At 52.5% G+C, this 14,874-nt stretch overlaps 1 protein-coding gene across 3 annotated transcripts in view; it reads right to left on the bottom strand.

Moving 5' to 3' along the window:
• The window catches only part of LOC144817763 (transcription factor COE3-like), a 473,223-nt gene that overhangs the window by 66,771 nt on the left and 391,578 nt on the right, over positions 1–14,874 (bottom strand). For all 3 annotated transcript variants that reach the window (XM_078674554.1, XM_078674555.1, XM_078674557.1), the window contains exon 11: positions 3,582–3,670. In XM_078674554.1, coding sequence (XP_078530680.1) covers positions 3,582–3,670 — 89 coding nt within the window. The remainder of the gene's footprint in view (positions 1–3,581; positions 3,671–14,874) is intronic.

Below are 14,874 nucleotides of genomic sequence, written 5' to 3'. Positions count from 1 at the left end.
GCCCCCCCCCCCCCACCCGGGGGGGGTTGTGGGTGCCGCCGAGCTCTTTGCCAGGGCCGGTTTTCGGCCGATTTTGTTACCTGGCTGATTTTGCAGAAAACGGCCCTGTAACAAAAAACAAACAGACCCCTCCCGTGGTGCGGCACACCGGGGGAATGCCCGGTGCCCACTACGGCCAGTCCGGCCCTGGTGAGGGGGTCTTTCACGGAAGAGGCCTACGGGGCACCCTCAATGTTCTGCAGGAGATGCAGCTGTGCCCAGATGTTCATAAACATGCTGGCAAATGCCTCGGCTATTTCGACCCCAGGACAGATACGAAGGAGGAATAGGGATGCTTGCCTGTCAGGCAGCGAGGAGGCTGGTGGGTGTGAAGTCACGGATATCGGTGCGGTGTGGCGTGTCTTTAGGAAGCTGTTGTTCTGAAATGAGCCCATTACCATGTATTTTGTATGAGGGTACACATGTATTTTTCATGCAGCGCGGATAAAAGCTTGTTTGAAAACCAATAATGTTCCACTGAAGTGCAGAGAAAAAAAACAAATGTTTTTCCACATATTGTTCTCTGCATCAGAAATCTGCTTCGCCCAGGACTGCACTTGTTCTCACCACCACGCCACGTCCGTGCAGGCTGTGAGGCGCACACAGTGTCCTTAGTGATGTGTTGTGTGTACGATACAGCATCTAGAATGACGCACAGCTGCATGATGGAGTGGTGTGTTGGGTCAGTGTGGTGTGGTTGTGGCGCCATCATCACACATGGTGCCATAGGTAAGATCTCCTCACTCCACACACAGAAGGTGCCATATTTGAAAATGGCCACATGCTCTTCCCAAGCACGAATCATCAAACATTTGTGTTGCAGGTTCGTCAAAAACGTAGGTCGCCAGGCTCTTGTGTGGCCAGTGCTTAATTTGTGCCAGAGCCCTCGTCAGGAGGTCAATGCAGTTTCTGCCACTGAGTGCCTCTTCCAGTACTACCAATGACACTACCAACAAAATTACTATCCATCACACCCTTACAAGTGTGATAATTCAGACTATTCCAGCCTCCCAAAGTTATAACAATGGCTCAGGCGGCAGGTTGTAGTATTTTTTTTATGTATATTGAATGAATAAACAACTGTTTTTGCTCTAATCTCTAAATTAGATAGCCAGCGGCACCTTGTGGCAGGCTATCATAAGTTCCAGCATTGAAAATTAAGTGCTGGTGTCGAGCGCTGGAAGCCACCAGCGCAAATTAATCACTGCTTGCACCAGCACCAAGATGCCAATCACCAATGAAGGCGGTATGGTGTTTAAACTATGGATGGTCTTAGGTTTCATCTGGATCTAAGCCCAGTTTTTGCATGATTAATCCCCTTCTTAGGGTGACAGGATGTGGTGCAGAGGCCAGAGCTGCCGACTCAGGAGCTGGGGATCCGGGTTTGTATCTCAATGTCGGCTCAACATCCTGTGATTCTGGGCAAATCACTTGGTCTCCCCGTGCCCACAGACAGCGCCAGGATACCCCCACGGGTGATAAGCCGTGCTATATAAATCTACAAATTACAATGACACTTTACGCTAAAACAGGCCATTTACAATTTGAGACTCGTCTACAGCTCACCCCTCGCTCAATGCAGTCTCTGTCTTTGTCCTGGCCTCTCTCATTCCCCAGGCTGTCACCAGGCAGCCTTCAGTCCTCGCCTGTTTAGGACATCAGTATGGCACAGAGCGCACCCACCGAAGACAATGCAAGGACTGAGTCAGAGGAGACATTGACACCAGTGGCGGCTCCTCCGCTATGACAGAGGAGCACCGCCCCACTGCTTTAAGATCATGTTATTATCATTGTATTTTTCACCACGGGCTGGGTTAGGGCAGGCGTTACAGGGGGAGGAGTGCTTTGCACACTCTGCACACTCCTAGTGCGCATGACTTCTTGGCCAGCGCTCTTGGGTCGACCAAACAGTCATGCACACATTGCATGTTCCCCACCATAGACTGTAATGGACAGTCTGGTGAGGAACATGTCCAGCGTCCCATTCCACGTCTGAGCTCCGCACCACGGCGCTCAGACCAATCACAATGCTGCATTGCACCATTGTGATTGGCTTTGGGGAGGGAGCCTGTGTACTTCCTGTTTCCTTCCGCTACCGAGGCAGAGGAGAAGGCGGCGTGTGCAGGGACCGAAGGGGAGAGACAGAGTCCGGCACAAGGTGAGTGCTTTTTTTTATTTATTTTTTTGTCCCCCTGACTCTCTCCCCCTCCGCCTCACACCGCCATTTCCTGCCAGACACCACTGATGGACACCCTACGTGGTGTCCCCACTTCGCTCGGTAGGCCCTGTTGCAGGAATAGAAACATTATGGCAGATACTGTCTTGTCATTTGCGGAGAATTTCGAGGCTACTTCTCAGAAGCTCACTCATGAACTGCATAAAAATGGGTTTCAGCTAGGGGTGGGCAGCAAATTCCGTTCTGCTCGCGGAATTTGCGAAATTCCGGCATTTTCGTGTTCCCCGTGGAATGCGGACATGTCAAAACTTCCTCGATCCGCAGCGGAACAGAATTGTATTGCAACGGTGGCGTCTTCTTAGATAAATATGCAGGGCAGGGTTCTTTCTGGCACAGTGCTCCTGTCACAAAAATTAAACCTCAACAGGAAGCACAGATAAAAATAAAGCAGGTGCCCGAGTTGAAGCTCAAATTCAGTAACTCATTAATCAGCCCAAAAAAATCGTGAGCTTTGTCGAGGCTGGGCAGGTGTACTTTCTCCCCATATCTACCGTCGGAAATTAGCTGTGATGCTTGATGGAGGCCTTTGCATTCTTGACTTTCACGAGCGCAATCCCCATGTAGTTCCTGTGACCAGGAGCTTCTTTCTCGTCATCTGCTGCTCTGATCGGTCTCTGACCTTTTATAAACACAAGAGGCATGTGAACTCGCATAGAAGCCCACCTGCTTGCCCCCCCCCAACACACTAGCGGTGTGCACCTTCTTCCCGCACTTTACCCACTATGATGGACAGTTCACTGAAGGGACCCCGGCGCCTTTCGTGGCGATGGCAAAGTTACACACACATGGTCACTGGAGAGACAACTCTTCTGGCCCTGTACACAGCTGTAGTGTAGGAAAAGCACAATGAACTCGCAAATAAGCCCCGCCCCAAAAATCTCTGCGAACACGCAAAATTCCACGTGTTCGCAGAGATTTTTTGCCGTTTCGCAGAAGTTTGCAAAAGGCAATTTTGCTAATTTCGCCCACCCCTAGTTTCAACTGAATGAGCGGGGCTCCAGGACGCAACCATATTGAATTATTTTCTGCATTCACAATGGATGTCAGTCGCCATTTTCCTTTCTTTTCTTTTGTTTTTTACTTTTGTAGTCAGTTTTTAAAATTATATTTCTCACTTGTTGCCTCAATGTCTTCATCCTCATGCACCAGAGACCCCCCCACCCCTCCCTGCCCCCCATCATCACATTTATTTCACTGCCATGGTGTTTTTTAGGACATCTCTCTACAATTTGAGGTACAGTGCTGGAGTAAAGAAGGGTGGCACGGGCGCCCTCTGGTGGTAAAAGTTAGAGGCTGCTGGTCCTACCTTCGGTAACCTCTCCGGGTCCCCCGGGTGCCTCGGGACCACCTTCTGTAACCTCTGGAAACCGTAGTCAATCGTGGGCTCATTCAGTGCTGGTCAAATGGGAGCAGAAGAAAAGAAAGACAGACTTAGTAAACGAATGGGAAGCCGCACAATGAAGTCATCACGTAGGCATGTATCTCTAGTGTTACTTGTGAGTTTCTGGCCCATCTGTACTTCACTCCTGCATAACTGTGTTCAGACAATCATTTAAATACGTTCATGTATACATCTAATGCAAAGTCCTGTGAGTAACCAAGAGGTCAAAGACAAAGCAGGGCTGGCCCAGCTTGTTATCTTTGCAGGGTGGAGTAAGTGCTTTTGTGTCAGGGGATAGGAGTAGCTGTGTCTAGACGATGGACACATCGTTTTATGGTGTCACACTTACAACGCAGTCTAATATTTGGACAAGTCCTCGGTTTTGTCTCACGGGGTACTTACAAGGCACTGACAGGGCCAGGCCTGATTTGACAGGTGGACGCCAGGCTGTCAATCAGCTATGCAGGAGAGGCCCCCTACCCCAGCCGTGTGGCAACCCCCCACCACCCCCACCCCGGAGACGCCAACACCCAAAACAAAGATATATATATGTAAAGCTCGCCACCAGACGTGCCGTGAAAGTGCCCGCATGGCTAACACGTCAGGAGCAGTTTGGCAAATTCCTGCATCCCTAGCAGCCGATTGGGCCCTGGCACCATGGCTAGCTAGCTGGCATTTCCTTTTTTGTTGGTGTGGAGCTGCGGCCAGGGCGACTGATGCTGGAATCTGGGGATCACAGTTCGATTCCTGGCGCCGGAGCAGATTAGCCCAGCACCATGTGACTCTGCGCTTGCCCGAGGCCACACAGTGGCCATAAAGAGGGCGGGCCCCTAGTCGCAGAGGGCTGCCCCCGCCCACTCATGTGCCAGCCACTCCACACCAGGGCAGGCCTTGCCCGGTGAGAAGGAGGCAGGTCGCTGACGCACGTCCGGGGCGGCTAGGAGGAGCCTCAAGGGGTACTTACCCCCCTTGCACCATTGTGGAGGCCTCTTTGCCGCTCCGGACGTCGCGCTGCAGCTCGGGACACTCTTTTCCCACCCTTCCTCGAACCCAGAGTGTCTGTTTGAGGGGGGGCTCCTGTGGGAGCTTTAATGTGTTCCCTTTTCGTTGCAGGCGGAGTTACAGGGCGATCCGGAAGAAGAGAGGTGCAACACTGTACTTCAGCGGGCACATAGGGGTGCCAGAGCCTAACCTGTAACCTCATGGGAGGTGCAGGAACTCGTGTCGGCGCCCCAGTAGTCCTTCGGGCGGTTGTGGGCCTGTGCAACCGGGGGTTTGCCTAGACACGCCCCGCAAGGGGCGTGAGTAGTATAATTATAATAAGTGTGCAGCAGTTGGGTGGTTCGCCACTGTGCTGATTGGCTCAACAGGCGGGCAGGTGGCGAGAATGCGGCCTGCCCTTTGATCGCCCGTAAGATAACCCACCATCATTACATATGTTGTATGTAATAAACCTGCAGCAAATTTTTCCCAAACTTAACACTTGTGTCTGTGTGTTATTTGCGGGTTTGGGCATTGTGGGGCGGGGGGTTCTTGTGGCCCTGATGTGACTATGGGCAATAGCTTGCTTAATCCTCCCGACGGCCCCCAGCGCCTGGAGACCTTTACGGGTGATTGTTCGCGCTTTACAAATGTGGATTATTATTATTATTTCCAAAATCAATGCCCCTCCCTCGCACTGCTGAAAATATTGTATTGTTCCTGCCAGGGACTTGCTGGCAAGAGCAGGGCAGACAGGAAAACACAGCCTCAGAGCCCCCACAGTCCTCCTCCCCCCCCCTCCCGCATTAATGGGCTCGCCTAATGATGCCACTCTACCGGTGTTGATGGGGGAGGGCGAGTTGGCCTACTGTTGGCTGAGGCTGGCAGGGTGACACTAAGCGGTGCCCCCGCCGTGCCAACCGAGAGGTGGCATGGACATCTGACAAGACTGCAGAATGCCTCTTCACTGTCTCCCTTATATTTGGGGTAATGGCTATGGTGTCATAGGTAGGGGTGGGCGATACTTAGGTAATTCTGCATTGCGAAATCACGCAGAATGACCTCAATTCCATGAGAGTACGCTTGAAGTACACCAGAAGAGTAATTCTGCATCAAGCACTATTTCTTATCACAAAAATGAACCCTTGCATCCAAAATGGACACAAGAATGCGTTTTAAGCTAAGAAATAGAGCCAAATGCCACAGAACGCGAACAGCGAGTGTGACCAGCTGTTTGCACTCGATAAATGCGCTCTTGGCATAGGATTTCTCCCCAATTTACATTTAGCACTTTTTTCTTAGCGCAAAATGCATCAGAATACAGATAGTCGGGCGGCCACTCATGCTCATTAAATGTGCTCTTTAGTTGGATTTTTACGCCAAAATTACTCTTAACTGTGCAAGGAGTAGTAATCGCGTAATTATCTGTAAATCTGATTAAAAAAGGAAATTCTGGCCAGGCCTAGTCACGGCATACTAGTCTGTGTATGTTTATGCTACGATGCCAGATGTTTGCGTCTCCTGGATGTGCCGGGTGCTACTTGGGGTCATTCTTGGTTCTTGGGGGTCACTGACAGATCATAGGTGTATGAGCGGTCTGGTGGTAAATTGGGGCTCCCTGCTGAAACGGTGCTCGAGCCAATCTTGAGCACACTTAGGATCATATTTATGTACGCGTTGCATCGCGTTTGCACCAAGCAGTGGGGTGCATGCACGACCAACTCTAAAATGCGATTTATCAAGTCATGCAATGGCACTTTGCTAGGCCCTGAGTGACTTGATAAGTCTAGAGTAACGCAGCGCAGCGCAAATTGCTGAGTTGCATTACTCTGCCCAAGGGAGAAGTTCTATGGGTGGTGTGTGGGTATTTTACAATAAAGTGGAGGGGTGCCCCCAAGAGGTGGACTAATATCTCTATTCAGATAGATATCGATGTGCGTTTATCGTAACCCAAAGTAGGACATTCTTTGTCCTTAGAAGACCCCTCACTCACCAACCTAGTTGGTGACATGTTCCATCATCGGGGTCCCACCTGGACAGCCGAGTGCCATCCAGGTGTGCTGCAACACCTGGCTTCAGTCGAGCTGTTTTTTGGTTTATTATATGTGCAGAAGAAGTAATAAAAAAGTGTATTTAAAATTGTCCAATACTACCCACTCGTAGAATTTATTCTGGAGCGTTTTGGACAAAGCTAAAATAATATGGGGCACCTTTGCCCAATTAGGTGGGCTGTTGGTGTCAAACGAGTCGTGTCGTGTTTCTAAAAGGAGGTCTACATGTTTCAACGTACGTGCAAGTGTGAGGTTTTCGTCAGGACCAAAGTGAAGCAGGCTGGGTGGTGTACGCACGCTAAGGCGTACCCTGCCCTCGCCTGCAGGAAATTCTAAATCACAAAAATCGTGATTAGTTTAAAAGGATGTTCTTCTCCTTGATTGGCGGAAAAAAACTAGAAGCGCTCTCATTACGGGCTTCATGGGCGTCCCCGCTCCTGCGTTTGAGATCGCGGCCACAATTTGTGGACTGATTCTGAGGGCAGATTCGCCTATGCAGGTATCCGTGCGGGAGCCCCGTTGGTACCAAAGGATGTCCTACTTTGGGTTACGATAAACGCACATCGATATCTATCTGAATAGAGATATTAGTCCACCTCTTGGGGGCACTCCTCCACTTTGTTGTAAATCATTGATATAAGGGGACCAGGAGTTCCCTCCCACCCCTTTGGTGAAATACCATTGATAAACAAATGAGAGAGAAAGGGTGTGTGGGTGTTCCCACGCAAAACCCATGGATTTCGAAGCATTGCCTGATTTACCAGAAGTGGTACACCTGGGAATGAGACAAAACGCTACGACTACTGAGGTGAGGCGTAACGAGGAGAAATATCTAATTTCTCCTCCAATTTTCCTCTTTCTATGTATGATGCAGATAGAAAAAGGAAAATGCTTCGGGGGGGTTGTTTTTCTGCCCCTTCCTGCACAAAAACAATCCTGCCTCCTTCGCAAGGTGACAGGTCGCCTGCGTTAGCGCGAGGCAGCGCATTGTGCACAACACTGTCATGCAACGCAGCAAGTGCTGCGCTGCCCCACTTCTTCATAAATATGGGCCTATATAAGCAGCTTTCAGTTGTGTTCTTGCATTTTTTCCAGCTGATAGAATGAGCTCAAACGAGTGTGCGCTGTTTACGCTCAGCTCGTGAGTAAGTCTAGTACAAAACCAGATGTGAGCACCGTTTGTGCTGGGGTTGGTGACTAACTGGACGGTGGCTGTCAGTAGCCTTAGAGATAATTCGGTTTTTGTTTTCTAAAGGCCATTGTATTGTGCCGATTCATTTATATAGCGCTTTACACCTCCGCCAAGGCGCTTAAACGCTTCAGGTGGCTAATTAAGTGGCTTCTCTAGTCATCGATTTTAGCTGGTGGATGTTGGGTGTCACGATAAACCCCTGGCAGCCCTTAAGCATGGAGTGAAGAGAAGGGGGGATACCCTATCACAGGCCTCCACCCTCCCCCACCTCCCTCAAGCCAGACTGACTTCCCTTTGTCTCCTGTCACTTGGCCTGCCCCTGTCCCTGTCCCTGTCCCTGCCCCACGCTGATAGGTTTATTTGTGTGATGCGGGGTCAAGGGCTCGATCTAATACAAAGAAAGCAGGGTTTTTAATGAGAACTGTCAGCTCTTTCCTGCTCAGCTAACCCCTGCCAAGCCCCTCCCCCGGAAGGAACACAGTGAGCCTGTGGGAGGAGCCATCCAGCGAGTGACGTCACAGAGGTGTCAATCACCAGGTGAGATCATCAAACAAAGCAGCGTTCTGAGCGCCTATATTGGTGGTGAGTGGAGTGATGCAGGGCTGGGGAAAGAGAAGTGTTTTTCTCTGCACTGGATGCCCTTAAAGAGTGAAATAAGGAGTACAGCAGAGGACCCCCAGGGGTACAGCAGAGGACCCCCAGGGGTACAGCAGAGGACCTCCGAGGGGTACAGCAGAGGGCCCCCAGGGGTACAGCAGAGGGCCCCCAGGGGTACAGCAGAGGACCCCCCTAAGGGGTACAGCAGAGGACCCCCAAGGGGTACAGCAGAGGGCCCCAAGGGGTACAGCAGAGGACCTCCGAGGGGTACAGCAGAGGGCCCCAAGGGGTACAGCAGAGGGCCCCAAGGGGCTTCGGTGACCTCGGGTGCATTGGAAGGAGCAGCGCGTGTAGTGTGTCTAGTCCAGAGTTCACGTGATCCCCGCTTCATTACTTTACAACACAGTGTGATCCTGGGCAGGTCGGTTTCATCTTCCTGTACCTCTGGTGTGTTACTTTGAATCAATGGACTGGATTCTTCCAGGTGTGATAACTGGACAATCGCAGCTGGGGGCTGATGCCTGGTCCCGGCCTCTGCTGCTGACCTCGCAGGCCTCCGTAGCTCCGCGGGCGATGGATGGCGCAGAGAGCGCACAGCCAGGGGCCCCTTTCCCGGTACTCCCCCGGTGCCCCCACCCCATCTTCAACAACCCCATTTTAATTGGTTCGAGCCGAGGTATCTCTTCCCAGCAGCCAATCGATAACCTGTTTCCTCCCTAGGAGGCTGAGTAATTGCATGAGGAGAGCGAGCTTGTGCGACCCCATGACCCCCCCCGGGCCCCCCCGCGGACTGTCACCCCGCTCCATTACCGAGCTCAGATGAAGACAGATTGCCTGCTTTAGCGTAAACATATGCCGCAACGCAGCCCCCGGCCCCCGGCGCTCTCCTCAGTAATTTGTATTGATTTCACAGCCGTGGCCCCCCCCTCTACTGCCCCCCCCATCTACTGCCCCCCCCCCCCCCGCCTGGGGGGCGGAGCGGGTGAGCGTGACACCTCACTCCTCTAATACAACCATAGCTGTGCTCACCGCTGAGCACAGGGGACAGTGGGGAAGGCCGTAGGGCAGGGTGGGGTGGAAGCAGAGGGGGTAGTGTAGGACAGGGTGAGGTGGGAGGAGAGGGGGCAGTGTAGGACAGGGTGGGGTGGAAGCAGAGGGGGCAGTGTAGGACAGGGTGGGGTGGAAGAGAGGAGACAGTGTAGGACAGGGTGAGGTGGAAGCAGAGGGGGCAGTGTAGGACAGGGTGGGGTGGAAGAGAAGGGGCAGTGTAGGACCGGGTGGGGTGGGAGGAGAGGGGGCAGTGTAGGACAGGGTGGGGTGGAAGAGAAGGGACAGTGTAGGACAGGGTTGGGTGGGAGGAGAGGGGGCAGTGTAGGGCAGGGTGAGGTGGAAGCAGAGGGGGCAGTGTAGGACAGGGTGGGGTGGAAGAGAGGGGGCAGTGTAGGACAGGGTGAGGTGGGAGTGTAGGACAGGGTGGGGTGGAAGCAGAGGGGGCAGTGTAGGACAGGGTGGGGTGGAAGAGAGGGGGCAGTGTAGGACAGGGTGAGGTGGAAGCAGAGGGGGCAGTGTAGGACAGGGTGGGGTGGAAGAGAAGGGGCAGTGTAGGACAGGGTGAGGTGGAAGAGAAGGGGCAGTGTAGGACAGGGTGAGGTGGAAGAGAAGGGGCAGTGTAGGAAGAGAAGGGGCAGTGTAGGACAGGGTGAGGTGGAAGAGAAGGGGCAGTGTAGGACAGGGTGGGGTGGAAGCAGAGGGGGCAGGGTAGGACAGGGTGAGGTGGAAGGAGAGGGGGCAGTGTAGGACAGGGTGGGGTGGAAGAGAAGGGGCAGTGTAGGACAGGGTGAAGTGGAAGGAGAGGGGGCAGTGTAGGACAGGGTGGGGTGGAAAGAGAGGGGGCAGTGTAGGACAGGGTGGGGTGGAAGGAGAGGGGGCAGTGTAGGACAGGGTGGGGTGGAAGAGAAGGGGCAGTGTAGGACAGGGTGGGGTGGAAGAGAAGGGGCAGTGTAGGAAGAGAAGGGGCAGTGTAGGACAGGGTGAGGTGGAAGGAGAGGGGGCAGTGTAGGACAGGGTGGGGTGGAAGAGAAGGGGCAGTGTAGGACCGGGTGAGGTGGAAGGAGAGGGGGCAGTGTAGGACAGGGTGAGGTGGAAGGAGAGGGGGCAGTGTAGGACAGGGTGGGGTGGAAGAGAAGGGGCAGTGTAGGAGAGGGTGGGGTGGGAGGAGAGGAGAGGGGGCAGTTTAGGACAGGGTGGGGTGGAAAGAGAGGGGGCCGTGTAGGACAGGGTGGGGTGGGAGGAGAGGGGGCAGTGTAGGACCGGGTGGGGTGGGAGGAGAGGGGGCAGTGTAGGACAGGGTGAGGTGAAAGGAGAGGGGGCAGTGTAGGACAGGGTGGGGTGGAAGAGAAGGGGCAGTGTAGGACAGGGTGGGGTGGAAGAGAAGGGGCAGTGTAGGACAGGGTGGGGTGGAAAGAGAGGGGGCAGTGTAGGACAGGGTGGGGTGGGAGGAGAGGAGAGGGGGCAGTGTAGGACAGGGTGGGGTGGGAGGAGAGGGGGCAGTGTAGGAGAGGGTGGGGTGGGAGGAGAGGGGGCAGTGTAGGACAGGGTGGGGTGGGAGGAGAGGGGGCAGTGTAGGACAGGGTGAGGTGGAAGGAGAGGGGGCAGTGTAGGACAGGGTGGGGTGGAAGAGAAGGGGCAGTGTAGGAGAGGGTGGGGTGGGAGGAGAGGAGAGGGGGCAGTTTAGGACAGGGTGGGGTGGAAAGAGAGGGGGCAGTGTAGGACAGGGTGGGGTGGGAGGAGAAGGGGCAGTGTAGGACAGGGTGGGGTGGGAGGAGAGGGGGCAGTGTAGGACAGGGTGGGGTGGGAGGAGAGGGGGCAGTGTAGGACAGGGTGGGGTGGAAGAGAAGGGGCAGTGTAGGAGAGGGTGGGGTGGGAGGAGAGGGGGCAGTGTAGGACAGGGTGGGGTGGAAAGAGAGGGGGCAGTGTAGGACAGGGTGGGGTGGGAGGAGAGGGGCAGTGTAGGACAGGGTGAGGCGGCAGGTGAGGGGCGAGTATAGGCAAGGATGAGGTCAGGATGTCCCTGAGTCAACAATCCTCATAGGTCATCAGCAGCAGACTCGATCTGAGCTCTACTATCAGGGGACAATCATCAGGATATGTCCTCCTCTCCTCAGCATGAGCCTGGGAAACACCTGTTACAACGCGGTATTTACGCCATAATACGTTTACAACGTGGTCATTACAGCGCAAGTGCTGGATGGCGCTATACACTAAGTAATAGAATGATTTTCTATTCCAACATCTTCCCTAGTGTTACGTATGCTGGAGTTGGAATAGTAAATCATACTATTCCTAAGTCCAGCGCCACTTGCGTTGTAATGACTGCGTTGTAGACGTATCGCGGTGTAAAGACCGCAATGTAACGTCATACATTCCATGAGCCTAAACTCACAATTGTGACAATCGCCAGGATGCGCCTGAGCCAACAGTCCTCTCTCGGGGTGGTACAGCGGCACCCCAATTCTCCTGGGACCGCTCATTCTGATATTCCGGAGACCAAACCTTTGAGTAGGGATACATTTCAGGATATGTCTGAACTCGCAGTTCTCTTGGAGACAGCTTTAAATATGTGTGCCTACAATCCTTATTTGAGATGCATTTTGGAATACACCTGAGCACACAGCCCTTAGTGTGGACAATCAGGAAAAAAGTTCCTGAGCCCGCACTCTACATGGGATAAATGTCAGGTTATGTACAACCCAAAAGCCTCATTTGAAATAAATATAAGAACATTCCTGCACTTATAATTTCCATTGGGCATAAATGACTGCGCTCAAAGCTCGGTATAGAACCAGCCATATGCAAATCAGTCTTCACCCTGCTCCAGTGGGAACAGTCCAGACCAAACAGCCAGGCCAGGACCTCCCAGAACCAGAGCACAGGCAACTCGGGACTGGGTTAGCCATAGATAGGACTCATCAGCCAGCTAAAGCTTAATTTCCACAGTGTGCATGGTACCAATGTCTGGCCATACCCGCCCTACATAGGGCAACACACAAAAGTATAAAAAAAATTGATGGATGAAATGCTTGGATTAATCTCAGCCACTGGTAATTCACTTAGGTCCGCATTATTTTGTATTTCAGTTTGGACCCAGCCATATGCAAATCAGTCTTGACCCTGCTCCAATAGGAACAGCCTAGACTAAACGGCTACGCCAGGTCCTCCCTCAACCGGAACACAAGAACCCCAGGCTCATCAGCCAGGTACAGCTTGGTTCCAGTGACACAGTGTACAAGGGACTCACGTCTGGGTATACCTGCCCCACTTAAAGTGACGCACTAAAGTATACAAAAAAGTGATGGATGGAATGCTTGAATTCATCTCAGCCAGGGGTAATCACTCAGGCCCGCATCCCAGCCCAATATATATCCCTGTAGTAGCAAAGTTTGGGTGGTCCAAGGAACGGAAGGCAAGTCTGACTGAAATCAGCTCATCCTGAGGCTCAAGGACAGACCCCTTTGAGTGATTCAGGGCATTTTTAGAAGCAAGAGAAGGCAGCAAAGAGCAGTGTCTTTCTTTTTAGTGACATGTGGGACTTCTGCTTCTAACTAGGGAACATGTTGTTCTGCTGTGTCCATCTCAGTGCTGTGGGAAACCTCACAGGCAAGGTCAGAATCCTAATGAGGGAACATATATCTTTGCAGAGTATGGTCTGTGCCTCGCACTGACGAACAGGGCCTTCCCTTGGCACGGAGCTAAGGATTCAAACCTAGAACTGCGGCAATCAAGCTGCCTCTATCGAGAACAGCCCGGGCTTAATTTGTAACAAAATAAGAGCCAGGTCTCTCGTCGGGAGGCCACTGCAGCATACACCACGCATTGCCCCTGCCATGCTGCCAATGATAGTAGCAAAACACCTACTAACCATCACACTGCTGCAAGTGTGACAGTTCAGACTATTTCAGACCCCAAAGCTATAAGAATGGCTTGGGAGGCAGGTAATAGTAATTTTTAATGTATACTGAATTAATAATTACCTGTTGTTATGGTCATCTCTAAATTAGCCAGACATCGCCACCTTGTGGCAGACTGTCACAAGCACCGATGTTGATAATTAATTGCCGGTGCCGAGCACCGGAAGTCACCGGCTCAAATTAAGCACTGGCACACTCCCAAAAAGCTATTATTTATTTTATTTAATGAGTTTTATATAGCCCAGGCTAGACCCGTAGGTATCAGAGCGCTTTACATTCGGTTACACAATGTTACAGAAAATGATAATTACACATTACGTCAAAAATAAGCAACACATTGAAAGAGGAAAGTAAGGGTGAAAGAAGTCGGGAGGAGGGGAGGAAGGGGGAGGTCCTCTTTCTGAGTCTGGCAGAGAGGAATTCCCATATGGTCAGGTGTTTTTGCACCTGTTCTTCCTGAGTGTTGAAACACCGGACCCGATATTTTACCAGCTGGAAAACGTATCCTGTAAAATTGTTATCGGCGTTTGGTGCTACAGCAGTAGGCCTTAATGGACTGGCCCCTTCCAATCTCCTTCTCTGGTAAGAAGAGAGTATGCAATGCTCCCCGTAATGCTTCCACCACCGGGATATTTCTTACCCTACCCATCCCCTTCCATTCCCCACCCGACACAGAAGCTCCTGCTCACATCTGCCACATTATCAGAGCAGGTGGTAAATAGAGATATTAAACTCCTCAGAACTGGGAATTCTGTGTGGTCTAATGCATGGTAAAACTGGATAAGCAGAGTTATCCTGCATTCCATGGAGCTTAACTCGTAACTGTACGGTGCTGCTGGTGCTTCACTGCATGGTACTGGTAATTACAGGTGCAGAGAAGGGAAGAGGCCTTAACAACGCGTGCTCAGCCACCCGTGCCATTTCCTCGCAAGCCAAACCACGCTTGCCTTAACCACGCATATGCCTTTATAACACATATGGTTGTTAAGGCAATTCCCGGTCTAGGTGCAGGGCAGATGAGCGGACACAGGAAGACACGAGGAGGAAGGAACAGGAGAGGTCAGGGTGATGTAAGTGGGGTTGGGGCCGGGTTCTGGGGTGGAGGGGTAGTTTTTTGGGGTGGGGTAGTTTTTAGCACTCAGGGTGGTTGGGTGGGTTTTAAGTGAGTGCCCGACTGCGTCCGGCCGGCGAGCTGCCCTATGCGAGGCAAGATGGCAGCCATAGAGTGGTGGAGCAGTTAATCTGCGGAGGTGCGATTGAAAGCTGACCGAATGGGGCTGAGGCTCTTAGGCGTAAAATTGGCATAGTGACCTAGGAGCAATGACTCCGCAACCGGAGAGGAGCTGACGGACAGCCCGGAAGACCCTATCATCATGGTGCGGCAGAGCAGTGACAGGGGCTGTAGCCACATCCGAGCAGCGGAGAGGCCT

Source organism: Lissotriton helveticus, chromosome 2_1 (assembly GCF_964261635.1).
Source record: "Lissotriton helveticus chromosome 2_1, aLisHel1.1, whole genome shotgun sequence".
Lineage (NCBI taxonomy): Eukaryota > Metazoa > Chordata > Amphibia > Caudata > Salamandridae > Lissotriton > Lissotriton helveticus.
Note: the sequence above shows the minus strand (reverse complement) of the source record. Positions and strands in the feature narration are given on the sequence as shown.